Here is a 14159-nt window from a genome sequence, read left to right on the forward strand (position 1 = left end):
GCCGGAAGATACGTTCTTGCCACAAAGTCATCCTGACTTTGTACGATGGCGCTCCATGGCACAACTGCCTTGACAATCCCAGAACAGATACCTGTATAAATGCATTCAACAAATGTTCGGGTGTTGCGACGACGGACTCACGATAGTGCGATGTGAGAAATGCTCTGACGATGGCTTTCTTCTCCTCGAGTTTCGTCTCGGTGATGTCAGGAAGCACCGGCATCCCATCCCCATCAATTTCGAGTTCGAAAGCAGGCTTCCTGATTCTCTTTCGACCTCCATTCACCTGTCGCCCACCATCTCGTGCCCCAGCACCTATCATGACAAAGATCAACCAATTCATTCCAGTAGCCAGAGATCAAACACTCACCGAATTGTTCCTGCGTGTACTCCTGCCAAACTGGCTCGATGTCCTCCCAGTCCTTCGTCTTCATGAAACTTTCCCCATCTCCTAATGCCTCGTTATCATCGTGCCTGCATGAAATGTATTGAGATCGAAGATCTGCGATGACAAAATTGACTTACATCCCGAACAGCACCTCTCCCTGTTCATTCTTCCATGCCGACATCACAAACACTCTCATCCCGCATTGCCTCCACATCTCCTTCGAAAAGTGCTCCATATACGCCGGTCCCTTCTTACGAGCCACTTGTGCTTGTATCTCGGGAGGAGGAAAGTTGCTGGACCATTCTTCAGCCGTGTCTTTCGCCTTCTCCAACTCATCATCAGACAATTCAGCCATGACTCTTTTTACAGCCGCCTGATAATGCTTGAACATACCGGGACCTCCTGGCTTTGCCCCGGACTCGTCCTCAATCCTCTTCAGCACCTCCTCCCGTTTCTGCTGGTAGATCACCTGCCTAGGAGTCCATTTCCTCCCATACTTTATCATGTCCTTGGGGAGCCACTCTATTGCACTGGCTGTTGCAGAAGTCAACATCTTTGCAATCCCATCCATTGGATCAGTCAATGGAATGGTCAATTCTTTGAGCAAAGTTGTCTCGCTCACGTTGGACTCGTCATACACCTCAGTCATGAGGGCAAACAATGTCCAGTACTTACGGATAGGTGGGACTTGTTCGAAGAAGACGAACCGGAAGACCAGCTTGAGCCTGAAGATCTACCATCTGTGTCGGGACCCGAGTTCCAGCCGAAGGAAAACACCATGGTCATCATTGACAAGTCCGGAGTTCATCGCCTCCGGGTTCGATGCTGCGATTGTCCAAATGCCATGAGTCCAGACCTTCAAATGTTTCGACATGGATTTTTCCCCGCTTCATTTAACAAGCTGAAGACTTTATTCACCTTCAGGGTTCTCGATGATTTTCTATTGGACAACCTTGAATGTGGGACCTCGGCGATGAACTATTACAGCAAGCTCCGGCGAATGACCTTGAGGATGTTTCCACACCTTGTACCGGTAATGCCATGTCTCTCTCATCTAAAGGACATTATATTGACAAGGCATGGGGCAAGGACCGATACCGAGAGCTCATGAGAGTCGCCCGACAGTGGAGGCAGTTGAAGACGATGAAATGGCATGGCTTTGGCCATTGTTCCGACAGCCCGAATGCAGGAGATCTCGCATTATTTTGCCCGGCATGTCCTCAGCCTGGGATTAATGTGTCCTTCTCAGGGGATGAATCACTTGATGAGTGAGTCTTCCTCGATACCGAAGTCACCTCAGCGATAATAACAACTCCAAGGTGGAAATACACCCGGTCATTTGTTATGGATGGAAATTTCAAAGCTGAACACCTGCATCCCATGAAGCCATTTGATGAATTTTGGCTGTCAGATGGGTTGGGATTCATGGTGGGAAAGGACAGGTATAACACGCATCTTGCAGAGGCTGCCGACACTTTAGAAAAATCAAGCTGCAACAATCACCGGGCAGTAAATCAAGCAAATGCGGCTCGGCACAAGCTGGAATCCACGGGTATTGGGGGAGTAGCCTGTGCGAGACACGGTTGCTTTGTTCCTCACTCAATGGTAGATTTTCAGAAAGGCGAAAGGCAAGCCGACCCAGCCATTCGATATTCACAAGTTAACCATGCATCATTCGCAGACAAATGAACATGGACTATGCCCTTTGTGAGGCTGCCCAGCACAACATGGAAGGCATCACCAGGGCGGTCACCTTCTATGATATCAACTGTCAATGCAACAAGCACTTTCGGGTTCGGGTGGATCGAAGCCGATTTCTCGAAATGATTCCGGAATTGACCATCATTCCTGGAATCAGGTTGTGGCACATCCACGGACATCAGGACAGCTGCTATGTCCAATATGCGTCGAATTTTATCAAAGGCATCGGTCGGATTGATGGAGAGATCATGGAGACCCTATGGTCACGTCTCAACCTGATTTCCCCTGCTGCTCGGGGAATGTCATCCCCGCATCGAAAGGAATGTCTCGATTATCAGATGAATGATTCCAATTTCTGCAAGATGATCCGCATGAAAAGGACCCTTTGCCGAAAATACAAGCAGGCGAAGAATGGCATTGCCGAAAGTGAAAAGGCTTTCGACATACTCAATGAAGCAGCACCCGGCGATTCAAAGACAGAGTGGCTAGCCAGCGAGAGGATCGCTCAGTCCAGCAGAATAAATAATCCTGCGGCTATGGATGTATATGAGATTAATATCAAGAAGGGTTAGTTGACTTTGTCTCCATCAAAGTCTGAATTAATTTTGCATTCAGCACCAAGCAAAAAGGAGATCGAGCTTAGGCTACTAGAGGAGGGTAATGCCCGAAATGCAGCACCTGCTCGCAGGTCTGTGGCGACATGGATATCAATGGGGTTGGCGATTGAAGAGGCTCAAATCGCATTGCTCATTGAGGTCCGAAGAATTGGTAGAAGAACTACCGAGACACAGAAGTTAGACATCGCCTGGCAACGCAATCGTCTCCAAGGCCAGATAGATGGATTCACTCGGTCTGCTATTACGCATCTCGGAGAGGGATTTGATGCAGATGATGATCCTGAAGACTTGTACTTGGACATTCTTGATGATCTTGATGATGACTTGGCAGACTTCACCGAGACATCTGACACATGGGCAAACTCCCCTGAGCTCACTGTAATCCCATTGCCATCAAACCTCGGGGTAGATCGATGCAGACGCTGTATGGCAGACGATCTCATTCTGCTGGAGATGTCTCTTCGTGAAGGGCAGGCCAATGACTCCCTTCACAACCTCCGAATTCACTTGTGCAACAAGGCGATTCTGTTTCGAACAACAGTTAGGCAAGCCAAATCCCAGGCCCTGAAAACTCGAGCTTGGTCCCAGGTGACGTCGGTGCAGCAGGCAGTGTCCCTCCATGCCAGTATATATACGAAGACGAGGAAGCAAATGATGCAACTGGAGCCAGGGCAAGACCAGGTTCAGACATACAAACCCCTGCTTCGAGAGCAACTCAGAATCAGCACTGCCGTCGGCGATCCAAAAGCCCGAGGTCAGCGAAACGAGTCCCTCGCTTGGTTCTGGTCAGTCGAAGTCGACCTTGGGGGTCCCGATCACTCGTGGAATGAGGAATGTGAGTTCGGGCATGCTTGATGTGTCCCGCGCTCAGCTGACGGAGTCATCCGAAGTTTACCGAGTTCATTGGCTCTGGGCAAAGGCACTACGGGATTGATGGAGGGAAGAAATGATGTTGGTCCAATTGGAGATGGATTGGACATGTAACTTTTTCTTGTGGAAAGCAACCCAATGGGGTGACAGGATGCACGAATCATTGGTGAAACACCTTCCGGGTCATGCATGCTACTCGGGAAGGCAATCCCAAATGTATTCATTGCTGGCACAGGATGCCCAGGCAGCATTTCAAGACCTGAAGACCGGGTTTATAGATGCTCGAGATGAATGAAATTTTTTTGCCAACGATATGAAACAGCTACTTTGACCCAAACATTTTAGTCCCGGGAATTGGCCGGGTCGACCCATGTCGGAGTTTGAAAATTTTTATCAATCAACCAGTGGCTCATATCTTGACCTCCGAACCAACTGCCATTGTGATTGTCATTTCCAGCTTCATAATCCTGCATTAACCATGTCTGTATTGCATACTCCCCCAACATCCCCTTCTAATTCTCAGACTTCCGGCAATGGGTTCCGACCCCTGACACTCACTCAGGCAGATATTGCAGCTACAATGTCAATGGCTGCATCTCGCATCCGAGTGTCCATGTCATATACCATATATCCGGTTACAGATCCGATGATCTGGATCTCAGATCCGATCCAGATCCGATGAACATATCCGTCGTCCGGTCCACAGATCCGCTTTGATTCTTATTTCATTTCCTGTTCATATAACTCTAACTATCGTTCATCTCCTTTCGGTATTCCTGTACACCGGTATACCGGTTATCCTTTACTTCCGCTTTGCTTACTGATCCGCTACACTTACGAATCCGCTTTTACTTGTACTTCATTCCCGGTTCATGATTCGTGATCCATCCAACTTACCAATACGCTCCACTTAGACTTTGCTTATTGATCATTCCGTTAGCTATCCGTAGTATATAAACCTTTGTATATGCGCTGTAGTAGATCAGTTCGAATATCATCTTAGATTGCACTCATTCCGTCCGGACTCTGAGTCCCTCCGTTATCCATCCGGACTTGAGTACGCTACTCTTGTCAACTCCGAGACTTAGGATAGATTCCTATAGTCTACATATCCGCCTCTGTCTTCGGACAGTCCTCACCCGTTAGTTTCTAGTCCGGATCCGATCCGGATTGGCCGTTACTCTATATACGCGATACTTTAGCTCTCTGAAATAAGGGGCAAGACTCGGGAAAGGGGCACAGCGCACGAGCTGAGGCCGAAGCCCTTCGGATCCGATACTACTTGAGTACGGTCTTAACAGTCCATCTCTCAATATCAGATGGAGGCTGCCCACACCCAGGAGCCATCTGCTACTCGGATCACGCACTTTAAAGCCGGGCTGCAATGGGAGATAGCTGTAAGAGGCTGATGACTGTGGTGGTCAATGCTGACATTTCCAACAGACTTTTGTGACTCCCATCCTGCAGTACTCAGCTGCAAGGAACATCATTTCGGTTGTTCCGAGCCCGGTTGCTCATATTCTTCAGTTGATTCCCGAGCTCACCTGGAACATGGTTCTGGACCACATCTTTTCATCCCACCTATGCCAGTTTCAAGATGTTGCAGATCTGGGGGATCCCTCCCGCATTGTATCCACCTATGGTACTCCATGGTGGACCGGATCAACTGCCATCCCGAATGAATTATGGCCATGGGATCAGGTATTCGCTAATTGTGTCTGTCACTACCAGCATTGGCTAGTAAGACTTTTACAGAATTTCCTTGAGTGATGACTAATCCTTTCTAGTCTGGCGTTGAGGACGAACATCTTGTTGTTCCCGAGCAGGTGGATGAAAGCTCGCTTGCAACGCTGAAGGCACTGAGGTGGATGAGGGAACGCCTCCTGACAGTGATTGAGGATCAACAAGCTGGCATCCGTGAAAAGATGGCAGAGATTCAGATGTACACCGCCGTCCTAACCAAATTGAACCCAAGGGGACCAGAGTAGTTCTAGTCCTTCAGTTCAGAATGTTGAAGTCTAAATTCTGTACATGATGAAATAAGTACTGAAAATTACATACTGACTTTTGAATATCTGACCTATTGCTATATGCTGAGTCCTGCATACCAAATATCGAGCATCGAGATCCAGATATCTTGAGTTCCAAATATTGAGTCCCAAACATAGAGTCCCGGATATCCAGTCCCGAAGCCCAAGATTCGAGACGAGACTTGAAACTCGAACATTGCTATGAGTTGCGAGTTTTGAGTCCCCACCGAGTCCTGACAATCGAGTCTTACAGCCCGACTATCGAGTCCCAACCATCGAGTCCCAACCATCGAGTCCCGACAATCGAGTCTTGAAACCCGAGTCCTGACAATCGACTCCCGAAGCCCGAGATTTGAGTGCCGACCATCGAGTATCGAGTCCCCAATATCGAGACCCAAAACCCAAGCAGCCCGAAGCCCGAGATTCGACACGAAACAAATCAAAACTCAAAACAACACGACACTTTCTTGAATCTTCGAGTACCGAAACCCGAGTACCGGGTACCGAGTCTTGAAACCCAAATCCACACTATCAAGTCCCGACTACCGAGTCTTGAAACCCAAGTCCCAACAATCGACTCCCGAAGCCCGAGATGTGAGTGCCGACCATCAAGTATCGAGTCCCTATTATCGAGACCTGAAACGCGAAGCCCGAAGCCCGAGATTCGACACTCAAAACAAATCGAAACAAAACTCAAAACATGACACTCATCAATTTTGGGAGTTGTTTTCTTGAATCACCGAGTACCAGGTACCATGTACCGAACCCCAAAACCCGGTACTCGGTAGTTAGTGAAATCGAATATCGAGTCCCGACTATCAAGTACTGGGTACCGTGTACCGAAACCTGAAACCTGGTACTCGGTAGTCGGTGAAATGTGTACAACATCACTATGGAATATACTTGAATATCAAGTCCCGACTATCAAGACCCGAAACCCGAATGTTGAGTATGGAGTGCCTGACATCTAGTATCATGTATTTGAAGGTGGGTACTAACACGGGTAACTACCTTTCTACTTCTTCCAATCCAACCTTGCCCATCCACACGACGGAATCCCAGCATAAACATGAACAGCATCCCTCATATACCATGCCCAGGCAATCCGATCCCCTTCCACTGCATGAACCGCGTGTCTGACAATCCTTCCCGAAAATGCAATCATGCACCCCGGATCGTACCTTAACTCCAGCTGCAGGCTTGGCATACTCATCCGAGCATTAGAATAATTCCCCACGCTAGTGAGAATATCGAAGCATTCGGAAATTGATGAGGGGTCTCGATGATTTGGGGTTTCCCGATTGCATATGACGGTGAGGCTGTTAAACACCGTTGCCCAGTACTGGAGAGTCTCTGACATCTTCGGCAGTTCCTTGCTTCATGCCTTTTCTCCGAGGCTCGCAAAGGCTTGCAACCCTGCCCAGTACTGCTCAGGATGCATCACCCTGAGTGCCGCTGTGGCAATGGCTGCTGGCCTCGCAAAGGCTTTGAGGATGTTCTCGGAGGATGGTCCCTTCAATGATGCAGATACCTCCGGATCGGACTGATTCTATGGGATTGGTGAGTTTAACTACCGAGATCGCCATCTCATCAGATCCTACCTCGTGCCCCTGCTGAAACCATGCCGGAGATAAATTAACGCATCCGAGAGTTAGGACATCATTTTCTGAGCTTGGTGTGAACCACTGTTGATTAGTCCGCCAAATCCCATCGAGCTTTATGCTTTGTTCGAGCATGGGAGCTAGCAAATCTGAGGCCGCCCAAATTTCATTCTGTACGTACCATTTGATGTTCAATATCCATCCAGTCACAATATATATAACACACCTGGGTGGCATTGGTCAAGGCGTCTGGGAGGTACCATGCGATGATGGCACCGGATGCATCAAGAATTGTCGCGGGTATGTCGATCAACTTTGTGCCCTCATGGCCAGGAGGACACCTCTCGAGCAACTTTTCCTCTCTCTCTTCATTACGCCCCGTGTCCTTTGGGGAGATCAATTTGCTATATCTTGCAATATCAATCGGCATCTGAACTGTGATGAAGCAATTTGACTGATAAAACGAATTTTCCGAATCTGCAGGAAGACTCACTGGGATTTTTATATGCCTTTATGAGCCGATCAACCAATTGATCACAAGCCATCACCAGATCAGTGTCTAGGTTTGGAGAAGGTATAACTGGGTCTCCTCCTGTCTTCTCTGCATTGAATTTCTGTTCCGTATAATCACATGCCACATGAGTGACAGTCAGGGCCCAAGTGCGCAAGAGGGTTATTTCATCATCGGAAGTGGAAGAAACATCCATGATTGAATTGATCTTGTGAGATCAGAAGCTGAATCCTGAATGTCCGCACTTTGGTGTTAAAGGGGGTGGAGATTGAGAGGATCAGATAAGGGAGCCTTGGATGATCTGAGCTTTCAAAGATCTATTATCTCTTATCATCTATTGCTCAATGAAATACCACATGATTGGAAGTCTGTTGGATGTCAGATACTCGTTTGTCGAGACCCGGGCCTCGGATCTTGGTACACTTCACTCGATTTTGATACCCAGGACACCATAGTTGGAACTTGTCTCGAATCTCAGGTCTCAGGTCTCGGGCGTCGGGTCTCGGGTCTCCATGGTCGGGACTTGATATACGGGACTCGTTGGTTGGGACTCGATACTCGATTGTCGGGATTCAATGGTCAGGCGTCGGGTTTCATGACTTGGTAGTCGGGACTCGATAGTTGGGACTTGATGGTCGATTTTCGGGATTCGATAGTTGGGGCTCAGATATTGGTACACTTCACTCAATTTTTGGTGGTCGGAACTTGGCATTTGGCATTTGGTAGGCTTCGATGATGTTGGCTTTCAAAGATCTATTATCATCCATTGCTCAATGAAATACCAGATGATCAGAAGTGTGCTGGACATCACATATTCATTTGTCGAGACCCGGGTCTTGGAACTCGGTACACTTCGCTCGAGTTTCCACTTCACCCCTTTGCAAAGCTCCGTGCCATACCACATCATTAGATGACTTTGAATAATCACCTCCTTTGATTTGGATGATATACAACTAGCTGAGCTCCATCATGTCTACAATTATCATTCTCCTGGGCCCACCCGTCTATCTTATATACCCCCACGTCGGCCTACCCATCTATGCAATATATGTCTCCCGTCGGCCCACCTGTATATAATACATCTTTTACCGCTCCCTCGGCCCACCCGTCTACAAAATAATATTAATTCGTCGGCCCACCCGTCTAATATGATATATATCTGGGCCCACCTGGCTATGTGATAACAAGCACCCTTGATATACCCGGCTATTTGATACATATCTACCTTGGTACACCCATCTACATAATATCCAACTACCTCGGCCAATCCGTCTATTGAAAATTCATGTCCATCGGCCCACCCATCTACTTTACATATTCCCCACCTGGGCCCACCCGTCTCCATCGGGAATAATAACACTCCCGGCCCATCCGTCACAGTCGAGGATATATCTACCCTCGGCCCATGGTCCGCTGGCCCGTATCATACGGGATATTATGCACGTCCGTCCACTCGTATAATACGGAGATATGTTACTGCAATATGTGATGCATCATGGTTGAGTATCACGCAGTGGTCAGCTATAAACGCACGTACCGCAGTTGAAGGCTTCTACATTGCTGTTCGAGGCGATTTAGAACATTACCACGAGGCCAAAATATTTCTCACCCCCAAGGCCAAGTCCTTTATCAAAGACATATTGCATTTCGAGCCCAAGCATCTTGCACTCAAATTTGAGTCATGGGTAGTCGGAGATTTCGGTATGCGCAGCTTGATCCGTCATTTCTACATTTCTGAGTGGAGGAACGGACAACACACTTTCAGAATCATCAGCATGTAATATATCATACAGACAACATCTTGTGAAAGCACAAGTTAGCATCGAAGAGGGTGCTAATGAACTACGACAACTATGAGAAGAAGATTGTAGAGGTTTATGCAGTCGCAATTGATGGATGGACTTACCAGAAGGACATTGGCAACCCTGGGAAAGTCGGCCATCGAGAGTGCCTAGTCACCCTGCTCGATGCATTGGTCGCCAACAAATGCCGCTGGGTTCTGTTGACCGACAAGGAGTTGTCAGAGTGCATTAGCAACAACCGTGAGCGTCAAGCAAACGGTGAACAGGTCTACAAACCATGCAAAGCCAAACAACGACATAATATCAACAGTGGCAAAAGTGCCGAAATGGTCTGTGACACAGACACAGAAGTTGAAGGGCAGGAAAACGAGCAGGACAACCAGCAGGATAATGAGCGGGACAACCAGCAGGACAACCAGCAGGACAATGCAGGTACTTAACATGAATCACAGTAGTGTTGAAGTGGTGCTGTCAATCACTGATGTGCCAGTGACTGCAAAGCTGGCAGCTGGCAGTATGAGCGAGAGCCTCGGGAGCGCGTAGTTATCATTTGATGATAGTATAAACATAAGATACACTGTATATAGCGTTAAAATGGAGGGCATTGCTTACCAGTGACAGCAGGAGGGTCTATACTGCAATACACAGGTCATTGACAGAGATAACGATAAGGGACGGTCCTACAATGAGGGAAACAACGTAGATAGTTGAGAGATATTGATCCCTGAACAAATGCACAAGGTGCGATAAGAGTCCGGTGAGAGATGATGGCGGAAGAGGGAAAATATCATGCTCACCGTTGATGTCGAGGAGGGCAGCAAAGACAGGTCCTACAGCATATAGAACAACATACATAGGTTTTGGATGTATATCCCTGTCTATTGCACAAGATGCAACAAAGATCTGGTAAAAAACAATGGCAGGAGAAGTAAAACGTGGAACTTACTGTTGATGTCGAAGAGCACAGCGAAGACTTGTCTTATGGCGGGTAGAACAACATTGATAGGTCAGGAACATCAAAGCCTATCTAGTGCACAAGGTGCGCTCAAAATCGATCGATTTTTGATGATGGGGGAGGCGAAACAATGTGCTCATCATGGTAAACGATGAGCAAACAGTGAGAGAACACTTAGTGATGGCGGGGTGCGAATATCAACAGCATCAGAACCCTAATTTGGTCATCAGTATCGGTTGCCGAGGCGGTGACGACAGCATCGGACATATCGGGATATTCTTCTATTTTGGGCGCACATTCAGCTCGCCCAAGTCACTGCTGATGTGCTGGGAATACTGCTGGTAGGGTGGTTTACAGCTATTCCTTACGAATTTGTAACAGAAATAGGTGCGCGGTACTATTACTAATTACTAATATGGGTGGTGCTACCCAGGTGATTTGCGGCCTCTGTGGGACTGGGCAATGGACCTATTAGCCAATCCCTTGTTGGCTCTGCACTTTGTCTGGGATGCTCAGCGGCTTTATAAGCACAACGGGACTCACTTTGAGCGCTTCTTTCAAGAGCCATGGATGGGAGACCGCTGGTGGAATCTTCAAGTGTGCCCAATCTTTTTGTATACTACATGACTGACTACTAAATTTCAATTCATTTAGTCCTTATTACCTGAGAATGGAGCGCCCTTCGTGTTCATATTATATGCTGACAAAACTCATCTTTCATTGGCTGGTACTGTCAAAGCATACCCAGTAATTGCCCGATGCGGGAATCTACCAGTCAATATTAGGAATGTCGATGGTCCCGGAGGAGGGCGTCTGGTAGGTTGCTTACTGATTGTAAGTCCTCGCAACATTGTGTGAATGGCGCTCAATTGATGGTCTTTGCCCCTTGTTACAGGTTCCCAAGGATTTAGATGAGGATGGCAAACTTTCATACACAAATTTGAAGTGTGTTGTATGGCACGAATCATTTTCAATCCTGCTCACAACTATCATGGTTTTATCTGCCACTGGGTTTGCACATGAGTGCTACGATGGAACTCAACGCTGGCTATTCCCATTAATTCTGATCCTATCAGCTGATTATGAAGAGCAGTGAGTGGTCCATGTTTATATATCATTAACACATTGTTTCTAACACAAATCATTTATATTTAGGTGTGTGATGGTGCTAATACGGGGCCTTAATTCTGCCTGCCCTTTCCCCGAGAGAAGAACTCACCGACCATTCAACGACTTATCCTAAGTGCACCGTTAAAGATGCACAAGATCGTGTCGAGTTATGGGCCAGAGATTGCATTGCGGGCGAGGCAGAACTGAAGAAACAGAGCTTGAGGCCTATCAAGGTGCGTGATGGATGTGTCTTTCTCACTTACATGATCTTACAGTCATCAGAATGCATTATGGAAAGTCAAGCTGTCCAACCCACACAATGCACTCTTGCAAGATCCACTACATGTCTATCATAAGGGGAAGTTTGGTGATCACTTGTTTGATGAGTTCAAGAAACACATCAAGGCACTTGGATGCGCCGCTGAGAAGAAGGTTGATGAACAGTAAGTCCCTTCCCAGTTGTTATTCTATCAGTCTCTCATATGTTGTTAATTTTAAAGGTTTGATGCATTTCCGCGATGGCGAAACCTGAACCATTTCAACCGCGTTACCAACATATATTTTACTGATGGTAACAAGTTCCAGGACATATCTAGGGTATGTTCTAGTGCGCTGTATTTAAAACTGCACATTTCTCATGGTTTTGATAGCAAATTGTGTATGCAGTACAGAACGTGCTCACATGCGTGGAAGATGAAGCTGGCTATGCACTCTTAAAGTGCATAGTGAGCTATCTTCACATTGATATGTATGTATCACTTGATGTTCATACTGAAAGTACTCTTGCAGCTGGAGAGGCGGAGATCCTCATGTTTCAGAAACTGTTAGATGTAAGTCCTGTCTGAATTGTTTGCGCCCGTCACCGTGACTCAACACTACTATCACACAGGAATATATTGAGGCCCTTGGCGATGATGCAACTAAGAATTGGAATTTCCCAAAGGCTCATGCCTTGAAGCATGTATTCACTGACATTAGGGAGAAAGGAGCAGCTCGAAACTTCAGCACCAGACTGAATGAGAAGCAACATGGACCGATCAAACGTGCATACAAATTGCAAACAAACGGGAAGGATATTGCTAACCAGGTATCACTTTATTAGATCGTGCTTTCTGTAATTTAACTCATTGATCATCCTTTGCATACTAGATACTTAGACTAGATCATATGACCCTCATCTCTGGGCTCATCCGCAGCCATGTTGACTACCTTGACGAAGAACGACGTAAGGCCATGCTCTCAGAGAGAGAACTTGAGGAGGAAGACCTAGATGATCAACCTTTTGGCGGATATATTCACCTTGGTGCCCCACAACACTCCCTGACCCTTTCGCAGCTCGAAGAAGAAAATGCATCCAAGCCTGCCTCTGCACAGTTCCGCAAGAAACTTTCATTATTCCTCAACAACTTTCTGCCTGCCTACAACATACCACTACCTGATGGCAAAACATGGTTGATACTCTCAGCACAAGATACAGTCAGTAATAGTTGTTTCACTGATGTTCCTCTTCTTAAAGATCTTTATTGCAGGTCCAGGAGCATCGGTTCCTCAAGGTCAACTACGAGTCCGCTGTGGATTGGAAGCTCACTACAGATTATTTGCGGTGTAACCAAAGCTTTCATGGCCATGAGCGATGCGACTGTGCCCTGATTCACACCAATGACAAAGACGTCAATGACAAGAACATTTTTGTTCACATCTTGCTTATGTTCAAGCACATGATTGGCAGCAAGGTTTTCGATCTCGCTTTAGTTCTACCTATGGATCTGTGAATGGGTCCACAATGTGCTATTGACTGAGATTTGCGACTGACTCATCTTCATGCGCGACCCATGGCTTCATCGGAATTCATCATGCTTCAATCTATCATTCGTGGCATATTAGTTGTTCCTGACTTTGCTATTCCTGGAGACTACTTCCTTGTTAATTATGTAGACACTGACATATTTCTTCATTCTCAGAAACAACTCTTTTAACTCATCCCTCACTGGACCGCCAGTTGAATAGTTTTGCAGGTGCACCCTCATCTGCCTCCCCACAATTCCACCAATTGAAAAGTTTTTTCAAGTGCATTCTTCAAGTGCATTCTTGTCTGCCTCCACCATGCACCTTCATCCGCCTTCGCCATGCACCCTACCTCACCACAATTCCGCCAATTGAAAAGTTTTTTTCAGGTGTACCCTTGTCTGCCTCTGCCATGCACCTTCGTCCACCTTTGCCATGCACCCTACCTACCCACAATTCCACTAATTGAAAAGTTTTTCAAGTGCACCCTTGTCTGCCTCCACCACGCACCCTCTCTGCCTCTGGCATGCACCCTCGTCTACCTCCCCACAATTCCGCCAATTGAAAAGTTTTTTCCAGTTGCACCTTCGTCTGCCTCCACTGTGCACCCTCTCTGCCTCTGGCATGCACCCTCATCTGTGTCTATCTCCGCCAGTTGAAAAGTTTTTTCAGGTGTGCCCTCGTCTACTTCCCCACAATTCCGCCAATTGAAATGTTTTACAGTTGCACCTTTGTCTGCATCCCCACAATTCTGCCTCCCCACAATCCCCTTCATCTGCTTCTGCACAA

At 47.1% G+C, this 14159-nt stretch overlaps 5 protein-coding genes across 5 annotated transcripts; 4 read left to right on the forward strand and 1 right to left on the reverse strand.

Moving 5' to 3' along the window:
* Positions 1–767: 767 nt before the first annotated feature.
* DFJ58DRAFT_670202 (uncharacterized protein) lies at positions 768–3561 on the forward strand (the record flags this gene model as incomplete). The annotated part of the gene is made up of 5 exons (XM_041382847.1): positions 768–1421; positions 1478–1656; positions 1708–2047; positions 2101–2656; positions 2705–3561. 5 exons carry the CDS (start codon positions 768–770, stop codon positions 3559–3561), a joined length of 2586 nt encoding a protein of 861 aa, XP_041236607.1.
* A 423-nt stretch (positions 3562–3984) lies between these two features.
* Positions 3985–5604, forward strand: DFJ58DRAFT_917841 (uncharacterized protein). The gene is made up of 4 exons (XM_041395553.1): positions 3985–4191; positions 4883–4973; positions 5020–5316; positions 5364–5604. The coding sequence occupies exons 1-4, from the start codon at positions 4055–4057 to the stop codon at positions 5562–5564; spliced, it is 726 nt and encodes a 241-aa protein (XP_041236608.1). The 5' UTR covers positions 3985–4054; the 3' UTR covers positions 5565–5604.
* A 1380-nt stretch (positions 5605–6984) lies between these two features.
* DFJ58DRAFT_847292 (uncharacterized protein) lies at positions 6985–7914 on the reverse strand (the record flags this gene model as incomplete). Its single annotated transcript, XM_041393431.1, has 4 exons — positions 6985–7155; positions 7208–7378; positions 7434–7642; positions 7701–7914. The coding sequence occupies 4 exons, from the start codon at positions 7912–7914 to the stop codon at positions 6985–6987; spliced, it is 765 nt and encodes a 254-aa protein (XP_041236609.1).
* Positions 7915–9123: 1209 nt separating this feature from the next.
* On the forward strand, positions 9124–10063 carry DFJ58DRAFT_847293 (uncharacterized protein; the record flags this gene model as incomplete). Its single annotated transcript, XM_041393432.1, has 4 exons — positions 9124–9126; positions 9233–9419; positions 9539–9952; positions 10011–10063. 4 exons carry the CDS (start codon positions 9124–9126, stop codon positions 10061–10063), a joined length of 657 nt encoding a protein of 218 aa, XP_041236610.1.
* A 553-nt stretch (positions 10064–10616) lies between these two features.
* On the forward strand, positions 10617–13357 carry DFJ58DRAFT_847294 (uncharacterized protein; the record flags this gene model as incomplete). The annotated part of the gene is made up of 13 exons (XM_041393433.1): positions 10617–10637; positions 10778–10862; positions 10909–11072; positions 11130–11291; positions 11371–11567; positions 11683–11818; positions 11868–12028; positions 12086–12182; positions 12236–12333; positions 12364–12415; positions 12475–12672; positions 12735–13061; positions 13115–13357. The coding sequence occupies 13 exons, from the start codon at positions 10617–10619 to the stop codon at positions 13355–13357; spliced, it is 1941 nt and encodes a 646-aa protein (XP_041236611.1).
* Positions 13358–14159: the final 802 nt, after the last annotated feature.

The sequence above is a fragment of the Suillus subalutaceus genome (genome assembly GCF_016647625.1).
Source record: "Suillus subalutaceus strain FC151 chromosome Unknown DFJ58scaffold_212, whole genome shotgun sequence".
Lineage (NCBI taxonomy): Eukaryota > Fungi > Basidiomycota > Agaricomycetes > Boletales > Suillaceae > Suillus > Suillus subalutaceus.